The sequence below is a fragment of the Talpa occidentalis genome, unplaced genomic scaffold, assembly GCF_014898055.3.
Source record: "Talpa occidentalis isolate TD23 unplaced genomic scaffold, MPIMG_talOcc4v2.1 talOcc4.4, whole genome shotgun sequence".
Classification (NCBI taxonomy): domain Eukaryota; kingdom Metazoa; phylum Chordata; class Mammalia; order Eulipotyphla; family Talpidae; genus Talpa; species Talpa occidentalis.
Window position 1 is genome coordinate 23,504,812 of NW_023604295.1, and position 23,613 is coordinate 23,528,424.

Consider the following 23,613-nt stretch of genomic DNA (forward strand, 5'->3'; position numbering starts at 1 on the left):
TCTGGTATTTATCTTTTTTCTTTGAACCTATTTCACTTAGCACAATCCTTTCCAACTCCTCCATGTTGTCACTAATGGCAAGATTTGATATTTTTTAAATCATATTCATTCTATATATATATATATATATATATATATACACACATACATATATATACTCCATATAAATGACACATCTGTCATTGGGCGACTATGTTGTTTCCATAACTTAGCTAATGTAAGTAGAGCTACAATGAATGATGAATAGGTGGACATATATTCCTTCAAATTAACATTTGTGCATTCTTTGAATAGATACCTAGACATTGAATTGCTGTATCATATGGTAGACCTATATTTAATAGTTTGAAAAACCTCCATACTATTTTCTATAGGGTTGGGACTGGTTTATATTCCCATGTGTACTGTGTAAGGAATTCTTTTCTCCAAATCTTTTCCAACACTTGTTATTTTGGTCTTTTTGGTAGGGTGTGAGATGTTACCTTGTTGTAGTTTTGATTTGTGTTTCCCTAATGACAAATGATGATGACCATTTTTTTTTTTTTTTTCATGTGCTTGGTGACATTTTTATGTCTCCTTTGGAGAAGTGTATACTTAGCTCTCCTGACTATTTTTGATTGGGCTTTTCATTTTCCTTTTACTGAGCTGTAGGTATTGTTTATAGATCTTGAATATTAGCCCTTTATTTTAATGTGAGTCACAAGATCATCTAGCATGTATATGAGAACCAGAATTTGGTACTTATTTTGCTGAATCCAAAATTCAGAACCTTTTTATGCTCTTTCCTACTTCTTCCCAAATCTACAATCTTTTCCCACCCATTATCCCATTAGTCTTTTGTTAACTGTCAGCTGTACAATTATTGTGGGTTATTCCTTAGTTCATTAGATCAGGTTCTGGGTCTTTAGGAATAGCATATGTCGGAAATGTACTGTCTTCATTGTTGCTCATTTCTTGTCTAAGAAGAAGCATCTTTATCTTTCTTCATGTATACAATAGAGGTGAGGCACTTAAATGACAGCTTATTCAAATATCACAATGTGCAATATACTTTTCTTGTCAAAACTCTCATTTTCTAGCATTTCGTTCCTATACTATCTTGACTTCCAATAAACAGACTTTTCTCTAGATTGATTTCAATGCATTTCATGAAGTTAAGTGTGTTAACATTTAGTTTTCTCATGATTTATGCAACTTGTCATGTAATGAGTATCATTTAATACAGAAGATTTCACTCTTGTGTGCTGAATGAGTCTGCCCATGAAGGAAGGAAGTCTTGATTAACAAGTGACGAGTAACATTTAAATTCTTACTGATTTTGATTATGGTTCTACTGAAGGCATTTTCACATTCTGACAATAGTGTTAACCCAGTTTCAGTGTAATGGAAAAACATCAAAAATTATTTTTAAATGTATTGATGTCCTTTAATATATAAAACTACCTGTATTGGTTTAGTAAACCTTTAATATTACTTAAGATTTAATTTGCTATTTTGGAAAATAAGCTAAGATAAGTATATCGCCTCTTAGAATTACTTTTGCAATATAATCTTGAAAGTATATGTAGCAAAAAACATTTAAAGAATACTTATTAAGATCATCAATTATTATGTGCAAGTCACTGTAGTTGAAGTTTTAGGATACATAAAGGGGTAAGACTCAAAACTTGCCCTAGAAAATAAACTTATTTTTAAGATTGATGAAATACATTCTTTTTTTTGGTTAATGCCCATTAAAGGGAATCATGTTAGAATTTGAGGTCTTTTTAAAAATCTCATTGAATAGGCTTACTCTGAAGTATGATAGAGATCAGTCATTTTGGTTACAATCTTATTGAAATGGTATATGTTTTTTCCAATTATTTATCCAGTAATATATTCAGTTTCCTGAAATACATTGGATCATAAAGTAGTGACTCATTAAATCAAGAGTCTTTAAATTTTGGTACCATTCAAATTTATGTCAGTGTGTTAGATAACCAAGCAGATGAAATCGAAAATGTGATGTCTTACTGATTAGATTAATTTGTCTATTTTGCTAAGTTTGCATTTAGATTTAGTTTAGATAAATTAAGGTAACTTAATATGAAAATTAACCTTTGACAACTATTCTCCCTGAAAAACAGAAAACCTCACACTATTAATAGTAAATGTAGTATTCTTGTGAAGGATTGTTACATTCTGTAAAATCTTAATAACCTCCATGTATTGGGTAGACTTTATTTTGGTAAGTCACATCTCTTCTTTCTGAAATGTATTTTTAAATGCTTCATTACAAGGTACAAAAGTATTTTCTTAGAATTGAAACATGCATAAAATATTCATTAACTGAAGATGAAATTATCTACTGAACAAATACATGTGTAGGATCAAGATACAGATTTATAATGTTAAACTTTTCTTTCTGATTCAGATAGAAGTGTTGGTAGTTTATTTCTGTGTTTCCTGGTTATGAAACAATTTATTTACTGCTTTGTAGAATATATAGTTGAAAGCATATCAAATTAATTACCCAAGTATTTTCTAAAAACCTTTATTGTCAGGATTAGCCTGAGGTCACTGTGACCATTTGCATGCCTTCCCTAACTTACAAAGACAACTATGTACTATGCTCTCCATCATCACAAGGCTAGGAAATGTTAAGATCTTTTCAAAAAATTTACTTCTATGCTAATTTTTTAGATAAAATGTAAGAAGCAATTTTCTTCTTTCTTATTCAGATGATTCCCAAACTCAGAGAATTAGTCTATTGTATTCTTGAAAAGTAACTTTGATTTCCTGAAATTTTATTTCTTCCTGAGCAGAAAGATCTCTTTCCTCCAGTCGTACACCACCTAATTTTTTATTATTATATCCTGATACCGTAGTTTCTAACATTCAATATTTTTATTGCTTTCAGAAAGCATCTAAAATTGGAAGACTATCTGTTCCTTTTAAACAGCAGTGCAGCATAGTAGAAATCTGATATTTTACATCTCAAATATATTAGTTCATTCTTAATGTCTTTCTCTGTAATGTGGTAACAATAATAATATACTTTTGGTGCGATTATTATGTACCAGTGTCTAGAGTAGATTTTCAAGACATGGTTTACTATTAGTGTGTTATTTCAAAAGATAAGCAGTTGAACAATTAATCATTCTTTTATTTGGCTTGGGATTAGTAACTAACTGGCAAGGGAGTTTGAAGGGATTCTGCCTTTCCACCCTACACATTTTGATGTCTTGCTCTTTTTGTGATATGATTTAACCATGCATTTTAGTCATTATATTACCAAAATAAAATTAGAAGATTAAAAAAGTCAACTCATACTAGATAGTCTTCAAAATTCCCTACATAAAAATAGTGCATGGTTCATAGGATTGCACTACAACGTATGACAAGTCAAAAGCAACCTCAAAGTGAATTTTTACGTTTTAACTATAAGGACTATCAGTTGGTATAGTATGCAGTTGTGTGTATGGTATTGTGTACACACGTAGGAAAACCTCAGTGGACATCAGTAAACATGCTGACTTTTTTTCTGTGTAATGTTAGTATGATTCTTTAGATGTTTTCTTTTCCCATTCACTTACAGTACACACTTGGCACTCACCGTGGTACAAGGAATACTACACACATCGCTTCCTCCAGTTCTAACATTGGTTTTGCCTTGAAGCTCATCCAGTAGCAGGTGTTGACCACGATATAGACAGAAATTTGTCCACCAAAGCCAAATTCCTCCCATCTCCAGTCTCCACTTGCCAATGTAACACAAATGCCAGATTCCAAATTCAAATCTCAAACATGCCATTTCATCATGCAGTCTGCTCCAACTATTAGTCCATGGAAATTCTTACTTCAAAATTTAAAGCAGAACAAAACCTGTGTCAAATAAACACCATGCAACTAAAGGTGACACATTCTTTTAATTTTTAAGCTTTCTCTGAAATTAGTAAACTAAGATTACATTGCAGTTAATTACTTAATATTTTTTCTCTTTAAAAACAACAAAACATCTAAATACAACAGAACTGTTCTCACTAAATGCAAAAAAATTATTGTGAATGAAAAAAAGTTAAAAAAAACCCTGAAACTTCTCAATAAAACTTAGGTTTTTTGGGCCTCCCTGGTGGCGTAATGGGTTAAGATGCAACCTATGAAGCCACTGTAGCAGGAGTTCAATCCCCGGCCTGCCAGGGAGGTGACCCACATGGCACAGCAGACCTCTCCTGACTCGCCTGCTGCTCCCCTCAGCAGTGTGTTTCAGTCAGTTCACCTGTTTTGTTCCCCACTCTGTCTCTGGTGAATCCTTTCACCCCCCCACATCTCTGGCCTGTACCCCAGTTCTTGTATGCATAAATAAATAAATCTTGAAAAAAAATTAGGCATTTTAACATCCTAAGTGATTTTAAATGATTAATGACTAACAACATTTGGCTAAACTGTGTGTATCATTAAGACTGTCTTGATGATCACTGATATATTTAAAATAACTTACATTTCAAGGTTACATAAATTCAGAACATAGGATTCATATGGTCTTTGAAAGTCTCTTTGGGAGGCACAAAAGAAATTTAAACAATTTGATAATTTAAAAATACTGTTTCAAAGGAAGCAGAGTTAAAAAGTCATCTGTGGTATACTGCATTTAAACAAGTATTTAGGGGCCTCCCTGGTGGTGCAGGCAGTTGAGTGCTGCATTGTGAATTGTGAAGCTGTCCACTGCCTCTGCAGCGTGGATTCCATCCCTGCCGGCCGGCGAGGGTCCCACATGGCGAACAGACCTCTCCTGACTCGCCCGCTGCTTCCCTCAGCAGTGTATTTCGTCAGTCTGCCTGTCTCTGCTGAATCCTCTCACCTTCCCATGCATCTTGCCTGTAAATCTTTAAAAATAAAAAAATAAACAAGTATTTATTTAATTTATTGGTTAATTACAATATTAGGGAATATTTATTAAGAAAATGTGTTTTCTCTATTATTTTTAAAGACCAGTGTTTTTATAATCAATCATGTGTTTATTAAAAATTATAACTTTTAGAATGTATTTATATATATAGGTGCTCATTCAGCTTAATATAAAAAGGTTCTTATATCTCCTTCAATCCAGTCAACTACTACAGTATTCAAGGTTTGAAAAATCTAATCTCTTAGATAGAAGTAATGTGTGGAATGATATTAGATCTATCATTTTGAACAAATACCTACATGGTAAATTTGTGGGAAAAGTGGGATCTTGCTGTTTTTTTGTCCTTAGCTGTTTTTCCAGATTTTTCTGTTGATGTTATGTGAATAACAATCAATACTTACATTTTTTTTTTCCTTTTCAGTGGCTATATTCTCAAGTTGGTGCATTTCTAATTTGACTAGAATTTAAAAGCATTTTCAAAAACACGTAGATGCTGTATACATTACAATAAACCTTTTGTAAAACTCTGCAATCAAGAGCTGACAAAATAGTAAGAGAAATTCCCAAGGGAACAAAAACTTGACTAAGAGTACTTATGTGGCAAGTAATAAAATCAGAAACCTAGAGCTTTGAGGATTAATAGCAGATGTTACCAGGGGCAATGAAAGAGCATTTGAGTACAAAGAAGAAATAATAAAATTTTTATAACATTAAAGACATTGAATCAGCAGTTCATAGATCTTCCATAATAAAAATATAAGTATAGACAATTTTTAGTTTAAGAATAATTTCCATCTTCAAAAATTATAATTATATTCAAGTCCTCCCAGAGAAAAAATCAAGAGGGACCACTATTTCATTACATGAGGTATGTATAACTTCAAACCAAACTCAAACAAAAGTGCTGCCTGAAAGGAAAAAAGCATACTTACTTATAAAAATAAATGCTGGGTCATTTCACTCATATGTGGAGTATAAAGAAACAAAACAAAGGAACAGAGAAAACTAAATTAAAACAAACCATAGAAATCTGATGGTAGAATTGAGTCTACCAGACACAGAGGGGACAGGAGTACAGTGGACTATGTAAAGTGGCAGGAGCACAGTGGACTACGGTGGAGAACTGTGGCTGACTTGGTGGTGGGTGTGGTGTGGTAAAGTGTGTGTGAAAGATGTGATGCATATTCATAAATTGTACACTACTACATTGGAAACCATTGTTATCTCAATAAAATGTAGTACAATTTAAAAAATTGAAACCTACAGATAAATATGAAAATTGAAAACAAATATCAAAACAAATCATATAGTACTTTAAAAGTATAATGCATTCTTCTAAGCAGAGTTAATCTTAAGAATGCAAGTTTGATTTACTGCTAAAAATATAAATGTAATCCACCACATTAAAGAAAAGGATGTGATCATTTTAAATCCATCAGAATTAAATTAAATAAATAACAATTCACCAAACATCTCTTGTCAAAATCAGAATGGAATGCTTGCTTCAGCAGCATATACCAAACATGCAATGATACAGAGAAAATTAGCATGGCCCCTGTACGAGGATGACACACATATTATTGAAGCATTCTATATTTAAAAAAAAAAGAATGTAAGGAGCATTTATAACTTGATAGAACGTAAACTATCACGACTTAGTTAAGTATTTTATTAAATATCTCCTGGAGATTTTAACCTACTTAGTAATAAAATATATAAATGACAGAAAAGCAAGTAATAAGCCCTTCATTATTTGCGTATCATATTTTTATGTAGAAAATAAAACAATTATAATTAATAAGATTTTAGCAGTATTACTTGAATGACAAGTGAATTTGTATCTTCTACAGCAGCAATAATGAGAAAAATTTAAATTTTAAAAACATTTCTAATCTTGACAAGGAAATTGATAAACTCAAGCCAATATTATTATGGAAGAGAAAAAAAGTAACAATGAAGATGTTCTTCAAAAACAGTACATAAGTGAAATTGCCATGCTGAATATTAAGATATAAAGAAATAACAATATATGTAGATATTATTATGGAGTTGGAGCAAAAATTTTAATGGAATTGATTAGAGAAACTGGAGAAACATACACACATGTGAAACTCCATCCATGACACAGTTGTTATTACACATTGAGTATATGACAAAAGTTGGTTATTCATGTGGTAAAAGGGATATTGATTGCAATCTCACACCATACACGCATTCCAGGTATGTGAGAAATAAAATCCTTAAAAAATTTAGAAAAAAATATGAGAATAACTGTCTTATTTCAGGTTTGAGAAGGATTTCTTAAGGACATCAGAAAAATGTGCAAACAACTATATTACATTGAAATTAGATACATTAGAATTATAAAGTTTGGTTCATTATAAGAAAGAACTTAAAATATGAGATATTAAAAACTGGTAGAGGATAAGAGTCATATTTATGACCTAAAAATGATTATACAGAACTTATAAAAACTTTCACAAATATAACAAAAAGATATAGTCAGTAATTGCATAGAAAAGGGAACATGGATTGCTAAATAATATATGAGAATATCCTCATTCATAATTATGGTAATGTTGGTTAAATCCACAATAGAATATAATTTTATCTTCTAGCAAAATTCAGATACTGAAGTTAGGATCTCTTAAATGCTCTTAGTAAAATATGCTTTGGAAAAGTAGCATGTCCTGAAATCCAGTGGAGGTAGATTGTAGCAATCATTTCACAATGTGTATGTATATAGAATCATGTTGTACACTTTATCTACAATTTTGTTTGGCAATTACACCTTAAAATCTTTTGCCCCTAAAAGAACAGGATGCAAGGAAGTCTAGTCCATTTTAAGTAAAACAAAATTCTTCCCATCAACTGTTCTAAAATTCATGTGGTACTGATAATTTGGTGAAATAAGGCATTAAAAAAAGAAAAGACTTAAAAAGAGGGAAAACAGGGAAGTTACTATTGCATATTCCTGTTTAGACCAACTTTTAAAATTTATTTATTTTTATTTTATTTATTTATTTATTTTATTTATACAAGCACTGGGTACAGTCAGAAGCGCGGGAGGGTGAGAGAATTCACCATAGCCAGAGTGGGGAGCAGAGCAGGCAGAAGGACCGTAGTACACTGCTGAGGGGAGCAGCGGGCGGCAGGAGAGGTCTGTGCGCCATGTGGGACCTTCCTCTGGTGGTCGGGGAGCAGCCGGGGATCTAACCAGCGCTGCAGAGGCTGCGGGCAGCTTCGCAACCCAGTGCTCAATCCCTGAGCCACCGGGGAGGCCCTAGACCAACTTTTCAACTATGTCCATTGACTTATCTTTTATCTCTAGTAATACCTTCCTCCAATATTACATGCATTTCTTTTTTCTCCATTGTGTATATTTATTACTTTTTTCAGATGTGTCCCACTTTGGGGTTGTTGAATAAACAGGGTCCTGAAAGAAATATTCTTGGAAATAGGAGTTAAGTCTATTAACTCCTATGAGTTAAGTCTCAGTGCTATCACCAGGACTGCTTGAGTTTGATCCCTGGCAAGAGAGCTTCCTTGCATGGTACAGCAGACCTCTCCTGTCTTGCCCGCTATTCCCCTCAGCAGTGTATTTCAGTCAATCCACCTGCTCTGCTCCCCTCTCTGTCTCTGGTAAATCCTCTTACCTCCCTACCCTTGCACCTCTGGCCTACACCCCAGTTCTTCTATGCAAAACTAAAATTTTAAAGAGAAAGATTCTTGAGAAAATAATGTGATGGGGAAATTTAACAATATTATCAAAATATTTTGTAAGAATATATATTTTGCTCAGCTCCTTTTCCCTCTGGCTAAAACAACAATATCAACTTTATCTAGGTTATTAAGATTTTGTCTTATTTTGTCCTACTGTTCATACATTTTTTAAGTTTTCTGACTCAGGATGTGATATACAAAAAATAGGTTGTGTTGCTGTGGATTATGGATAGGTATAGGAATAAATAGACTATAGAAAAAACATGCACAAAATCATTAATTGGTTGATAACCTGTTTTTAGTTTTTCTAAGACATATAGATCTTATTCCATACGACTGTGTTAATAACATCATGCAATTTGGCAAGTAATTTGTATGTAAGAATATTTTAATGTATTATTTTATATGCAGTATAGAAATCCCTCTAAATTAATTACATAGTTTTATATTGGGCCATATTAACTACAATACAAAACTATCTCAACCAGCATGACGACTAGTTTTGGAACTGAATTTTTAGTGGATTGTGTTGGTGTTGACAAAAGGACCAGGACAGTTTCATCAGGTTGGCATTAATCATGTTCTTCTCTGTAGTTCCATGCTGCTTTGCAAGTTCTTAATTTAAGAACTTAATCATTCTGCTTTGATTTAGTGCAATTTCAGTAGAAGCCCATCACATCTACCAAACTGTAAGTTTCTCTAGCATCCTGTCTCATCCATCTTTCCGGATCTCGCATTTATTAATAAATAGTTCATATGTCAAACTGTTTTATCTCAAAAGAATAAAGAGTTTCTTTTATTCAGAGTATGCCTTCTAAATTTCTTCCAGATATTTGGTACAACTGTATAAAAGTGATGATGACACAGACATTTTGAAGACGATTAAGACTCAGTGGACGTCTTTGGGCCTTGAAGATGTACAGTTTGTAAATTACTCTGTGCTGCTTAATCTGCCAGGCGCCTCTCCTGGCTCTGTGATGCTGAGCAGCAGCGGCCAATGCTTTCATCCTAATGGCCAGGCTTGCAGTGAAGAAGCCAGAAAACACAGCAGCCAAGATCTGCTCTACTCATATGCAGCCTATTCTGCCAAAGGAACTCTCGAGGTAATATGACCATTTGTCTCTGTCATTTACTGTGAAATGGAATTAGAAAACAACAGCTTTCATCTAAATTGAACTAACTGGCAAGATGCAACATACAAAAGTAACCATTAAATGTTCTCAGTGTGCAAGTGCCAGGAAAGGGGAAGGAAGATTTGGATTCCCTGACCCTTTTCTTGTCATATTTTGAAAGTGAAAACATGTTAGAAGAATTTAATTCAAAAGTGTTGAAGGTGTGACTGAGTCATTCAAATTTTGCTTAGTCTACACAGTACAAATTCATTTCATTCTTTGGTTTTGAAGGAACAAATGTTAATAGATAGATATGAACAGAAAGAACAGAAATGGAAACTGTTATGTTTTCAAACTATGTACAGACACAAAGCATGAAGAGGAAATCAATGTGATTATTCACACATTAAAGATTTGAAATGCAATGCTTCTGCTTTCATGCTGGAAAACACATGAGCTAGGGGGCCAGGTGTAGCTTATTTCTTGACTTTCTCTGGCTTAGCTAGTGTTTTGGTGCAGTGTTTCATTGGCACAGTGGTTAAGTGCATGGTTTCTGGATTCATATGGATTAGTTTCAAATCTCAGCTCCACAATTACCTGCTGTTACTTAACCATCTAGGACTGAGTTTCATCATCTTTGTAATGGGGATGGTAATAGCTCCAACTTCATTAGGGTTTTGTGAGCACTAAATTAGTTAATCTAAGTAAATCTTGGCAACAGAGCCTAACCAAGAGCAAGAACCAGTTAGGTAATATGCATAATTGGTCACTAGTTTCTTTTATGTAGGCAAGTTTTCTCTTTCTATATAAAAGTATAATTTTAACATATATATAACATATGTTTAATATATAACATATATATTCAGTCTTTTATGAAAGTGTACATTACCCTATTTAATACAAGTGAAATGTCATAGTTATGATTGCTGTTAATAATGGGATACAGATTTTTAAGACTATAACTTAACAAATGATTAGTATTTGAAATATTTAAACCATTTAAAGATACTTTCAAATAACTCAAAATGTTTTAACTTGCATGCTTATGCCTAATATTTGGGGTGAGAGGTGTAAGGGGTGAGAGGATTCACCAGAGACAGGGTGGGGAGAAGAACAGGCAGGCTGATGGACTGAAATACACTGCTGAGGGGAGCAGCGGGCAAGACAGTAGTCTGCTGTGCCATGTGGGTAGCTCCCTGGCTGGGGATTGGACTGATGCTGCAGAGGCTGCAGATAGCTTCACAGTGCTATGCTTAACTGCTTGCACCGCCAGGGAGGTCGTATTCTTTGACGTCCAGTGGCAGGGTACATATAATCAGTATCACCTTGAAAAGCCTTATTATTATTATTGTTTAAGAGTTAATACAATATTAAGTGTCTGAGTTATTTCAAGTGTAAGACATATATGATTTGATTGATAAATTTACACTATTTCTTGTAGGTAATTATGGAAACATATTGTATATTAATGAAAATGGAGAAAGTCACCTGCACAGGGCTGGTTCACTCTTGATTTGGGCAGAGGGATAAAAGAGAGAGAGCCCCAGGCTCTTGGTGGATTTTTCAGGCGTTGATGCTCTCTGAGGGAACCAGGTACACTGACACACCAGGCTGGGAGGCTGGCAGGCAACAGAGTCTCCCATCCCCCCATAAAACTTTAAGCTCATTCCCTGGGCTCTCTCTGGCATTCTCTCTCGTGTAGTCTCATATTCTTGACTCTTCTGTAGTCACATTGCTAGTTTTCTCACAGCCTCTGCCTCACAGCTTTTATCCCCAACTCTAGGCTCAGGCATGCACACCTATGATACACACACCCCATACTCCAGGTGCCCGCAATCAGGCATGTGTGCCCCGCACCCATGCCCCCAAGGACTTTTTGCATCTACATGATCAAGGCTGCAGGTGATTGTCACAGAGACTAGTGTCACAAAAAGCCTCACTAAGTGAATTAGTGAATTGGTTCAGAAGTCAGCCAGGGCTCTTTGGTTCAGAAGCTTTAGTCTCAGGCCAAAATTCTTGAGTTAACCCATATATTTTCTATCTGACCTGCAGCCATGCTAATACCCCAAATATTTCCAGCTTTCTCTTTATACCAAATTCAAGTCCAGCACAGTCATCTTCGACCACACCAAAGCATGTACAAAATAGCACAGCAGAAACACCAGGAAGTGGTGAACTTTCAATTTTCCTTGACTGAGGTGACATGGAAAAGCTATGAAATGCAACTGAGGTCCATGTTTTCTCAGTATGGTCATTTTAAATAATCCATTGGACTTTTGTGGTTGGTTGGTTGTTGAATGTTCCCTTGTAACTGTACTGCTTAGTGTTTTCTATGCATTTATCAGTTATGAATGTTTAAATTTCCTCCTTGTTTCAATAAAAGGAAACTGACGTCTACTACAGAATCAAGTTATTACCTCAATGTCCGTGAAGTCATCATTCATATGGGGACTTTCCTCCTTTAATAAATTTTATTAAATTACCATTTTTAATAAGAAGTATTGAAATAGGCAAAGGAAAGTAGCTATTAAGAGAGAGAAGTAAAGATAGTTGCAGTATACACTACGTTCCTTGATGTAGTACCTGTAGAAATATATTCCATCTTTGAAATACTATGTGTAAATAAAAGTGAGTAGTATTAGAGGAACTAAAATGCAATATAGAGAACACTTTGTATTTGATTAATGTAATTGAGAAATTAACTGTACAAATTAGATGATGACACTGACAATCATTCTTTTAAGAATTGTATTAATAATTCAAATATATTGCACTAAGCACATAAGAATATAGACACCTATGTCAATAAAGTATATAATGTCACTGATATTATTTTTTGAACTTAAACTATATTATTACAATTCTCAAAAACCAAGGCAATTTCTAGGTATTACATAAACATACAGAGTACATGCATATATATTATATATGTGTGTCTTAGAGAGAGATTATTGAAATTCACATATTCTAATTAAAAGACACTGGTTATTTTCTGTAGCTCTTCAGCCCATTCCTTAATGTATATCAGGCTTATGAGTTTGCTGATGATTCAGGCTATACTTACTTCTGGATTTTGAATACACAGTGTTTGCATGAATTTCTATCAGGCAGAAGCATTAACAAGTTCTTAAATTATTCCACTCTGACTGCCAGCAAAGCTCCCTACTACTTTTGCTTTTGACAAGGTTATTTGTAGAAGAGGACTCCCCTTCTCTTTGAAGAGCTGTCATGTCCATTCATCATATGACCGTTTTGTATAAGCTTCCAATTTTTGCTCTCTGGTAACAGTCTAAACAGCATTTGTGATATCTGAGATCTACTTCGAAAACCTACTTAGTGCCAGTATGATGGATCGGTGTATTTTGCAACTTCTTTGTAATTCATTGTGCACTAGAAAGGTGACATTGTTTACCCCATCATAATGACAGGTGGGTCAGTAAAAGGGTCTGAAGTAGAGTTGTCCTCTCAGATGCAAAATGCATATTAAAATGGAAACATAAATAATTTAGCATCAGTGAAGTTAGCTTCAGGGAATAAGCAGTGATTTATATTTTTATCAAAAGGTAAATATCAACTATAATATTGTCACGATGTTAAAAACATTGGTAGTGAGTGCTGACAATGTCTAGTCAGTTTTATAAATAGAATATATTGCTTTATGCAATTTCCATGCAATTATTTCTTTTGTCCTTTGCAGGTACAGAAAAGGAAAGAGAACAATTAATATTTGATATAGGTTCATTAGATTAAGTCTTATGACTTATTCTTATTTTGAACAGGGATTTGTTTTTATTCCTATATGTTTTACAGATTTTTGGAGATTCATTTCTGCTTAGAATTATTTTATATCTGAAGGACAAGTCAAATGATGCCTAAATTTTATGGAGAAACTTATTTTCAACAATCCATTATCTGTGCATAAGATCTATTGTTATGAACACATCCATCATTGTTTCATTTCTTAGAGAGCACAGTTTAAGAGCCAGACTAGCATCCTACTTTATTAGTTGCATGTCTGAATTAGTCACTTTATTTCTCTAAGCCTCAGTGTCCTCATCTGTATAAGGGTAATAATAATAGTACCACAAATATTTTCTTGTGGAGAAGAAATAATATAAATATTGTTAAATATCTGGGACTTGGAAATAACTCAATACAAGCTATTGTTCATTATTATTATTTGGCATTTTGTATATATTTAAATGGAAGAAATTTAGGAAATATCAGAATAATATATCATAAAATTTGGAAATACAAACTTTTATCACATTTTCTAAACATAATCTTCCTGTCTTGTTTAACATGACAAATAATGATCATTAAGGAAGAAAATGCCTTGGTAGGTATGAATCAAAAATCAAAAATGTATAAATATATATTAATGTAAAATATATAAATAGTTTAATGTCATTGTCATATCTTTAATTACCCTAGTCATAGCTTTACTTAAAAATTGAAAGCTCAACCCAAAGGACATGGAAACATTGATTCAAAAGAAATACCTGTACACCTATGTTTATTGAAGCACTATTTACAATAGGTAAAACCTGGAAACAACCCAAATGCCCAAAAATAGATGACTGGATCAAGAAGATGTGGTATATATACACCATGGAATATTATTCAGCAATCAAAAAAGATTAAAAAAAAAACAGAAAGCTGAAGGAGTAGATTGGAATCGTATTAGTTAAACTTTCTTGTCTCTGTTTGAAGATGAAGCTACTGTCTCACCAACAGAGACATGTGAGATTGTAGCAGCTTTTCCATGCTGAAAATCTCTTTGTGCTTTAGTTGTCTTCCTTCTTTTTCTCTAGTGGGATCCACCCATTGGTCAAAAGTTCAAAATTGTGAAATGACTCACTCTGAGGTATTGCATAATGAAGTTTTTATTATGTTTTCACAGAGTCTGTGAAAATAAAATAAAATCCCTTGCCTTAATATGGCCTTCTATTTCTGGTTTTTTGAGCTCTGTGACAAATCAATTGAGTTAGCAAATCAATTCCATATTCCTTCTTTTTTTTAATTTTGAGAATAATAACCATGGCATTACTTTTCAAATTTTAGATATGTTTTCCTATATTTAGACAAAAGTATTTACAAATAAAGCATGAATCTATACAATATATTGTCCATAGTTATTTGTTCACAGAGATTACATCTTAATCTGGGAACAAGAACAGGAGTATATTTTATCAAATAAAGGAAGATAAATTCTCCCTAATGTGAAAGTGCAGTGGGATATTTTTGCATCTTTATTAGCACAAATAAGGCATTTTCAGTTAAAAAGTGTGTGACAGAAGGCTAATTTGGCAAAAGTTATTTATAAAACTCTGAATCACCATAATTAACTGTTATTGGACAGGAATTTCTAGGTCAGCATTTTTATTTTTATTATTGATATGATTTAAAACATACCATTTATAAAGTTAAATGATAATGTAACTTTCTAAGCAGGTTCAATTTATATTTTAATTTCCATAAACTGCTAGAACTTAAATATATAGTTTACAAAAAAGCATTTATCTCTTTTCAGCAAGTGCTGCAAATTCAGTCTTTTTAGTCTAAAGTGATCTGAGGAAAAACTAATCCTTAGTTATATGCACTATTTCAATATACTACAATTGATTTTATTTGTATTTATGTTATTTTTAGTATGTATTCATGTATGATTCAGAAGTAGAGTACCCCATATCTTTAGATATCTTCTACCACATCACAAGAAACATAAGTCACCCATGATCCTCCAACATAGCACATTGTACCTCTGTCTCACACTGCCCCCTACTGTGTCCCTCCTACTGTCAGCCTCAGTTTCATTTTTAGACTTTTAGGGTAGGGTTGTTGTTGCTTGGGCCACATCTCATTCTGTGTTTTCTTCCTCTATATTCTATATATGCATGAAAAAATATGGTTTTTGTCTTGTCTTTCTCCTTTTGACTTATTTGACTTTATCATAATGCCTTCAAGTTCTATCCATGTTGCTGCAAATTACAAGATTTTGTCTATTTTTATAGCTGAATAGTATTCCATTGTGCATGTATATACCACGGCTTCATAATCCATTCATCTGTCATTGGACATATAGGTTACTTAATAATATTGACTATTGTATATAGCACTGCAGTGTACATAGCTATGCATATGTCTCTGAATTAGTATCTTTTGCATTCTTCTGGTAAATACCTGTGGATTTTCTGGATCACATAGTAAATATATTTTTAATATTTTGAGAAACCTCAAATACTGTCCTGTACTACTTCCCACATGGACTGGACCATTCAACATTTCCACCAACAGTGTACAAAAATTCCTTTTCCTGTGCTTTTAATTAAAACTTGCTGGTTTTGGACTTTTTGTTATGAAAATGTTCACAGGTGTGAGATAGTATTTCATTGTAGATTTGCCTTGCATTTCCCGATAAGTGATGATGAACATTTTTCCATGTGTCTATTTAGCTCTCTGCCCAATTTTTGATTGCTACTTTTTCATTTTATTTTTATTGATCATATGAGTTCTTTATAGATCTTAAATATTAGCCCCTTGACAAAAGCATTATATTCAAATATTTTCTCCCATGTGATGGGGTGTGTTTTTATTTTATTGATGGTTTCTTTCACAGTGCAGAAATGTCTATTAAGGCCATATGTCATATTTACTGCTGGGAGGCTATTCTATTATTCCATTATTGATTTTCTGCCAGTTGATCTGCCCATTGATGAGAGCACAGTGCTCTTCTTTCGACACTCCTTATTCTGGCGCATACATATTGATGAGTTTTATGTTTTATTGATGTGTTATTCCCTTAATCATTATATAATAACTATCCCCTATCTCTTGTTTCCTTTTTTAGCTGAAAGTCTAATTTGTCTGGTGTAAGTATAGTTATCCCTCTCTGTTTTGGATCCAATTTGCATTGGATCCCATTTTCTACCCATAAATGTCGAACCTATATTTATCTTTGGAACTCAGATAGAGCTCTTGGAGAGATCAAAGGTTTTTTTGTTTTTTTTTGTTTTTCCTTGCTCTGGTCCAACCTTGTATGTGGTGTCTTTTGATTGGTGAGTTTCAGTCTGTTTATATTTTGGATGATTATTGAAATTTCAGAGTCTACTATTGCCATTTTGTTTTAGTTTTTTGGTGTATCTATTTCCGTTTTCAGTGTTTTGTGTGTGTGTGTGTGTGTGTGTGTGTGGACGTTCTCCTCTTTGATTTCAGTATTTCTTCAAGGGGAGTTCTAGTATTTGCTGGGGTTGAAATATTCCACCTTTGTTCCTTTCACTTGGAAATTTGCCTGCTGGGAGCACAGAGCACAAAGGCTCCTCCATATGTATCTCCCCTCAGTTTGTTTTGTGTGCACACAGCAGGGCTCTCCCTTCTTCAGGGGCACTTTCTAGGCAGAAGAACCATGACTTACAAGGTAACTTCCTGCTCAGAACCAGGATTTCCAAGGGTTTCAGTCACCCTTGATTTGCTTAATGAAGCATGAATCTCTTCAGTGTCATTGCTGGTGTTGCCCATTCTGATCTCTGATGTCCAAGAGGTGTTCCATTGTCTCCCCCCACCACCCACACTCTGGGTGGAGCACTCGTCTGGGTTAATTTTTAGACTATTCTCTCTAATTAACTTTCAAAGTAGTAGAATTTTATCATTACCTCATGGCCTCCAGGAAGAATTCTTTTGAATGAACTTGTAATTCCTTCAATACCCTTACCTTAATAAGTTGAGTATCATTTATTAAATAAAGTGTTCTGTGATTAATTTGTTTTTCCTTATATTTTAATTTGATACTGGAAGATTAACTAACATGGAATTTCACCATCTGGGTTTCGCTAATGTAGCAAGAGGCTTTTCAATATTTAACAAATACATACTGAGTGCCACTTTTGTGCCAATCACAGGACATGAAGGGATAAATAAGAAGGTTTTGGGTACTGCCCACACATATCCACATGCATCTGGCAGTCTCATTGAAAATAACTGAGCAATTTGGTGAACAGTTTAATTGCAAGGTTTAATTCTGCTATGCACATTACCAAGTTATTTAAATATTTTAAATTTCAGTTACCTCATCTATGAAGTGGGCACACATATCTGCTAAATATAAATATCCTGAAGATGGACTGAAAAACTGATATAATTTCAGTGAAATGTCTAGCACAGAGGACAGTTAAGTCATTATTTTATTTTTCTCCTATATCATCTTAGAACAGTTGTGTTCAGCTTAAATCTTCTTAGCACCCACGCACGTATACATGTCCAACTTTCTAATAGCTGGGGTTTCCTCTGAATTTGTTCTTGCTTTTGTCTTTACTTGCTATTTCCCACTTCTGGCTGTAATCTGCCTCTTGACTCTTTCCAATTTGCCCAAGCTCAGTTACAAGCTTCAACCATATCTCCAATTCATACTAATTTCTAATTTCAACCACCTAGTAAAGACTTAAGTAATATATTTTTACCACTTTCAAAGGTCAGGCTCACATGTCCCAGTGGTGTGCCAGCCCAGCTCAAGTTAGTTTTTTCCTGCTAATGAGAGTCAATTATGTGAATTTTCCTAATTGTGGTGTGATATTTAAACCACAGAAATTTTCCAATACTACACATCCGATTTTTGTTTTGTTGTGCTTTGCCCAAAGGAGCTGTTTTACTGGCATACAACTTTATAGCACTTAGCACTTAGCAGGAAACTGGTTTGTTAATTAAGACATGACCTTGATATTAGGGTGGATCAAACAAAGCCAAGCACAATGCCATTGGGTAAAAGGTGAGAGAGCACTCAGATTCCACTTCAAATAGCTTACACCTCCCATTTAAGGCCACAGAAGTCACTAGAAGGTCTGTATAGGTATTGCCTACTTTTCAAAATTTGTTTTAATACAATTCACTTTTACAAAACACCCACATTAATATCTGTTTTACCTAAGTTAAAAAACTCCAAAGGTGATTTTTCTTTTGTAATAAAAGGTAAAATGTGAATGTGTGGTCAGTGTTTGTTTTACGAAGAGCCTTTACAGAGGCAGAAACCCCCTGAGCAGCAAGAATAGAATAACCAAACACCTTTCCTGGAATTACCTTATATAGAGTGTATCTATTATATCAGTCATAATTTTTCTTTATATTAGTGTGATTTTAGGTTGTGTATGTTATTTGATATGACTCAGCAGGTTTTTAAAAAATTATTGAAATAATATTGGTTTACAACATCATACATTTGTATCTATGTATCATACATTATTATCACCACCGAAAGTCTAGTTTCCATTCACCACCATAAAAATTAACTTCCTTTTTTCATTTCACCCAACATATTTCAACCCCCCTCTCTCACTGGTAACCACTAATCTGTTCTCTGTATCTAAGAGTTTTTGTTCTGTTTTGTTATTTTTTTCCTTTGTTTCTTTATATTACATGAGTGAAATAGAAATATTTTTCATTCACAAATCTGATTTATTTCATTAAACCAAATAACTTCAGAGTTCATCTATGTTATTGCAAATGGCAAGATCACATCTTTTTATGACTGAGTAGCATTCCATTGTGTTTCTATTCCACATCTTTACCCAATTATTCACTAATAGATAACTAGGTTGCTTCAATATCTTGGCTATTATAAGGGATGTGACAATGGCCATAAAGGTACATATGTCTTTTTTAATTAGTATTATTGTATTGTTCAGATAAATAGCAGTATTTATCAAAAATATTTATCAAAAATATTTATATAAATTAATGGAACTGCTTCTTTGCTTTATGTGACTTTAGTTTATGAAATTTTTCATACGAAAATTCTATTTTTGGATAGTGGAGAAGCCTATAAAAGTAAGGGTTAGGAACTTTACCTCTGGTTTCCTTTTATTTATTTATTTTCTAAGATTTATTTATTTATGCATACAAGAACTGGGATGTAGGTCAGAGGTGTGGGAGGGTGAGAGGATTCTGCAGAGACAGAGTAGGGAGCAGAACAGGCGGATCCACTGAAATGCACTGCTGAGGGGAGCAGCGGGGGAGACAGGAGAGGTCTGCTAACCCATGTGGGTCAGCTCCCTGGCGGGGGATTGAATTAATGCAGCAGTGGCTGCTGATAGCTTCATAGTGCTGAGACTTAACCCCTTGTGCCACCTGGTTTCCTTTTAAGAGAAGTTTCATGGTTATATAAAGTTTGGCTTTTAGACAGAGCTAATCAAAGATCAAGAGGTGAATTCTTTTAAAAAATTTCCTGAAACAGTCTGTGAGCTATAGAATTGCCAGAGATAATTTTGGCTCCTGGATCATTTTGAAAATTATTTCTTGATCTTTCATTCTGATTCTCAAACAACAACACACTTTCCACCATGAACTTCCAAGAAGGTCGACCCATTTCCCAACTGTCCCTCATGCTTCTCCGGGAGATAGTTCACTGTCACCACCTTATTCTTGTATGCTTATTTCAGAAGGAATTATCCAGTGCTGTTGTTGCTATGAATATATATATAGGCTATATATAGATACAGATATGTATCCATATTGGGGTATCAATAAATATCATGGGATGTGATAAAGTTGAACAAATTATCATAATCAGTTATCACTGAGAATTACAGAAATATAGATGGAATAAAATTAACCTATTTTATACTATTTTATTCTTCATGTTGAAAAAATAATCTATACTTTATATCTCTTTTATTTGTCTATATTTTGTTTATCTATTTTGTTTATTTGTCTATATCTAGGATTCTTCAACCAAATATGGAACTACATATGTATCTACTTTTTTTTAGTTTATAAACAGTCTTTTTTTTGTCTTAAATCGAGGTGTGATTGACTTAAAACATTGCATTTTATTAGCTTTAGGGCATATCTAGTGATTTAATATTTGTATATACTATCAGATGATCAGCACAATAAATTTAGCTAGTATGTCACCATATTTAGTTGAAAACTTTTGTTTGTTCATGATGAAAATTTTAAAAATCTGCTTGCTTAGCAACGTTCAAATATGCAATACACTATTACTAACTATAATTACCTTGATATACATTATATACCATGATTTATTTATCACTGGACGGTTGTGCCTTTTTACCCCTTTAGAGTAAGTGAATTAATCAGGCTTTCTACGCTGTTAGCCTTTGTGGCTATCATTAATTTGATCGTGATAATATAGAAGGTGCTTGAGAACATGGGAATGGGGTGTGCATACCTGAGTATGGACACATGGACTATGGGTGTGTGCGCATGTGCAAGTGTGAACAGCTGAGCCTAGAGACCAGAGATATAAGGGAGGATGGCTATGAGAGGACGAGCTGTGTGACTACAGAGAGGCAAGGCTACAAGAGAACACTAAAGAGAGCTCAGAGAAAGAGTAAGATTTGTAGGGGTCTGGGAGGCTGCCCCTTGCCTTGCTAGTACTAGAACCCTCTTCACATATTTTGCCACCACCCCATAAACATTTTTTTTTAAGATTTATTTTATACAAGAACCAGGGTACAGGCCAGATGCACGGGAGGGTAAGAGGATTCACCAAAGACAAAGCGGGGAACAGAACAGGCAGACTGACAAAATACACCGCTGAGGGGAGCAGCGGGCCAGACAGGAGAGGTCTGCTGCGCCATGTGGGATTCTCCCCAACCGGCTGAGATAGAACCGGCGCTGCTGAGGCTGTGGACAGCTTCACAACACTGCGCTCAACTGCCTGCACCACCAGGGATGCCCCCGCTAAACATTTTAAGTCTCCTTTTTGGTAAAAACTGATCAACCATCCAACATACTATCCCCTTTTTTCTGCTGTGCAACCTCTAACTAATGCACCTATTGAGTGCAAACTAATGGTGCCCTACCACCAAAATGTTGCTTCATCCTACCTTGATAAAGTTTTCTGAAATTCCAGTTTTATCTAGTCTCCACCCTATAAAAATCATTAACTTCCTATTTTAAATTCAGTGTTTTACTCCTTCATGTAGTTAATGTCTTTGTTTCATTGAGACTCCTTACTCTCTGAAGGAATTTGTATTTGCACTTGCCCAAAAAGTTCTTCCCCACCCCCCAGGTCAAACTTCTCATCATTTGGATGTGATTCTGTCACTGGACAAGGGGTCCACTGTGGCTCTTGAAAACCTCTAGTCAGGAATAAAAAGGACTCCAGGCATCAATGTGGAATTGTAGTGTCAGCAGGAAGGGCACAGGGCAGGATCTCTATGATCCGAGCCAGTGGGTGAAGGAGGAATCCTGGAGCCCTTGGTGACTTTTTCAGGGTTTTATTGGGATTTTACCAGGTACATGGCAGGCAGGGGTGCCAGGGAACCGGGGGCCAGGAGGCTGGCAGGCTTCCAAGCCTCCAGCAAGTCTTCATTTTTTTACTCTCTGGCGTTCTCTCGTGGCCTCTTCTCCACTGGTTCTGTTTCGCTCTCTTGCTTGTTCTCCTGATTCTGTTCCACTCTTCTGGCATCCCAAGATGCCGCCCTTATAAGCCCAGTTTTTCAGCCCAGGTGTACCCACCTACACATGCCCACATCCTACTCCAGGTTCCTGCCATCAGGCATGCATTCAGGACCGTGGGGATCCATCACCAGTCCTAGTAGTGGGAGGGCAAAAAGCCTGACAATCATTTACCCTTCAGGAATGCAAGGAATCAATATTTGTTGATTGGGAGGATAAGAGATCTCCAAGATATCTAGGGATAACTCCTTTTACCAGGGTGGCTCCCCAAACAAAAAACGAGAATATATGGTGTTATGGGTGTCAGCTCCTATGTGAGTTACTGTGATTTAAACAATCAAAACTTTCACTTCCTTCTTTCTCAGCCACTGGGTACCAGATGAGCTGGAAAGAGAGCTGTGTGTATGGGTTAGAGGTGCACATAATTATGTTTTGTCAGCAGCAGCAAATTGATTGTCTTTTATCAGCAGCCTGAGACAGACTACATTTTTCAGGGGGTTGTAAGTTATTTTGACATTTGACTTATTTCCCCATTTGGGGGTAGAGGAAGGTACAAAAAAATTTTTTTAAATGTGATCAAAGGACTTGCATCCAGGTACTTTAAATTTTTGCAAAAAAAAAATAAGATTGCTGAACAAGGTCTAATGTTTGATTATTATTTTGGTTATTTATCAGCTAAATCCTGGACCCATCTGTAATGGCAGGAAGACACAGGGCAGGATCTCTATGACCCTATGCAGATGAGTAGAAGAGAGTCATGGAGCATTAGTGGCTTTTTTCAAGCTTTTATTGGATTTACCAGGTGCAGGGCAGGTAGGGGTGCCGGGGGGCCTGGAGGCTGGCAATCCTTCCAGCCCCCAGTGAACCTTCACTCTTTCTGGGCTCTCTGACATTCTCCTGTGGTCTCGTTCAATCTCTTTTTTCTTGCTCGTTCTCCTCTCTGGCTTGTTCCATTCTATGCCACCACCCTTATAAACCCCATCTCAGCCCACGTGAATCCCACCTACGTATGCTCACACCCTATTCCCGAGGCCCGCCATCAGGCATGCATTCAAGACTGCAGGATTCCATCATCAATCCTAATGGCAGGAAGGCAGAAAAGGCTGACAATTATTTACCCTACACCATCCTATCTCAATCTATTTAATAATGCTTCCCTTGACATTGTTGTTAAAATTATTCCTCATCACCCTCTACTATATTACCCTTTCTTTGTTCTCTTAGGATATAGCATAACCAAGTGTTTTCTGAACTGCTAATGTCTTCGTTCAATTTTTCATTGTTAAACTCTCAGCAAGAAAATAAAGCACTGTAAGAAGGGATCATTTGTATTACATTTCCCTCATACCTTCAGAAATTAGAATATAAACTGATGCTTATTGGAAATTGAAATAATTATCATTTTTTCCCATCTTGGTCATTAAGAGGCTCTTTAAGTTGGCTTCTGAGTCCTTTAGCATAAGCTTAGAAGTCTTT

At 34.8% G+C, this 23,613-nt stretch overlaps 1 protein-coding gene and 1 non-coding gene across 8 annotated transcripts in view; both read left to right on the plus strand.

Moving 5' to 3' along the window:
• The window catches only part of NAALADL2 (N-acetylated alpha-linked acidic dipeptidase like 2), a 1,155,955-nt gene that overhangs the window by 632,070 nt on the left and 500,272 nt on the right, over positions 1 to 23,613 (plus strand). For all 7 annotated transcript variants that reach the window (XM_054700373.1, XM_054700375.1, XM_054700374.1 and 4 more), the window contains one exon: positions 9,441 to 9,714. In XM_054700373.1, the coding sequence (XP_054556348.1) occupies positions 9,441 to 9,714 (274 nt within the window). The remainder of the gene's footprint in view (positions 1 to 9,440; positions 9,715 to 23,613) is intronic.
• LOC119258311 (U6 spliceosomal RNA) lies at positions 6,386 to 6,488 on the plus strand. Its single transcript, XR_005128182.1, has one exon. It is a non-coding gene; the product is annotated as a U6 spliceosomal RNA (small nuclear RNA).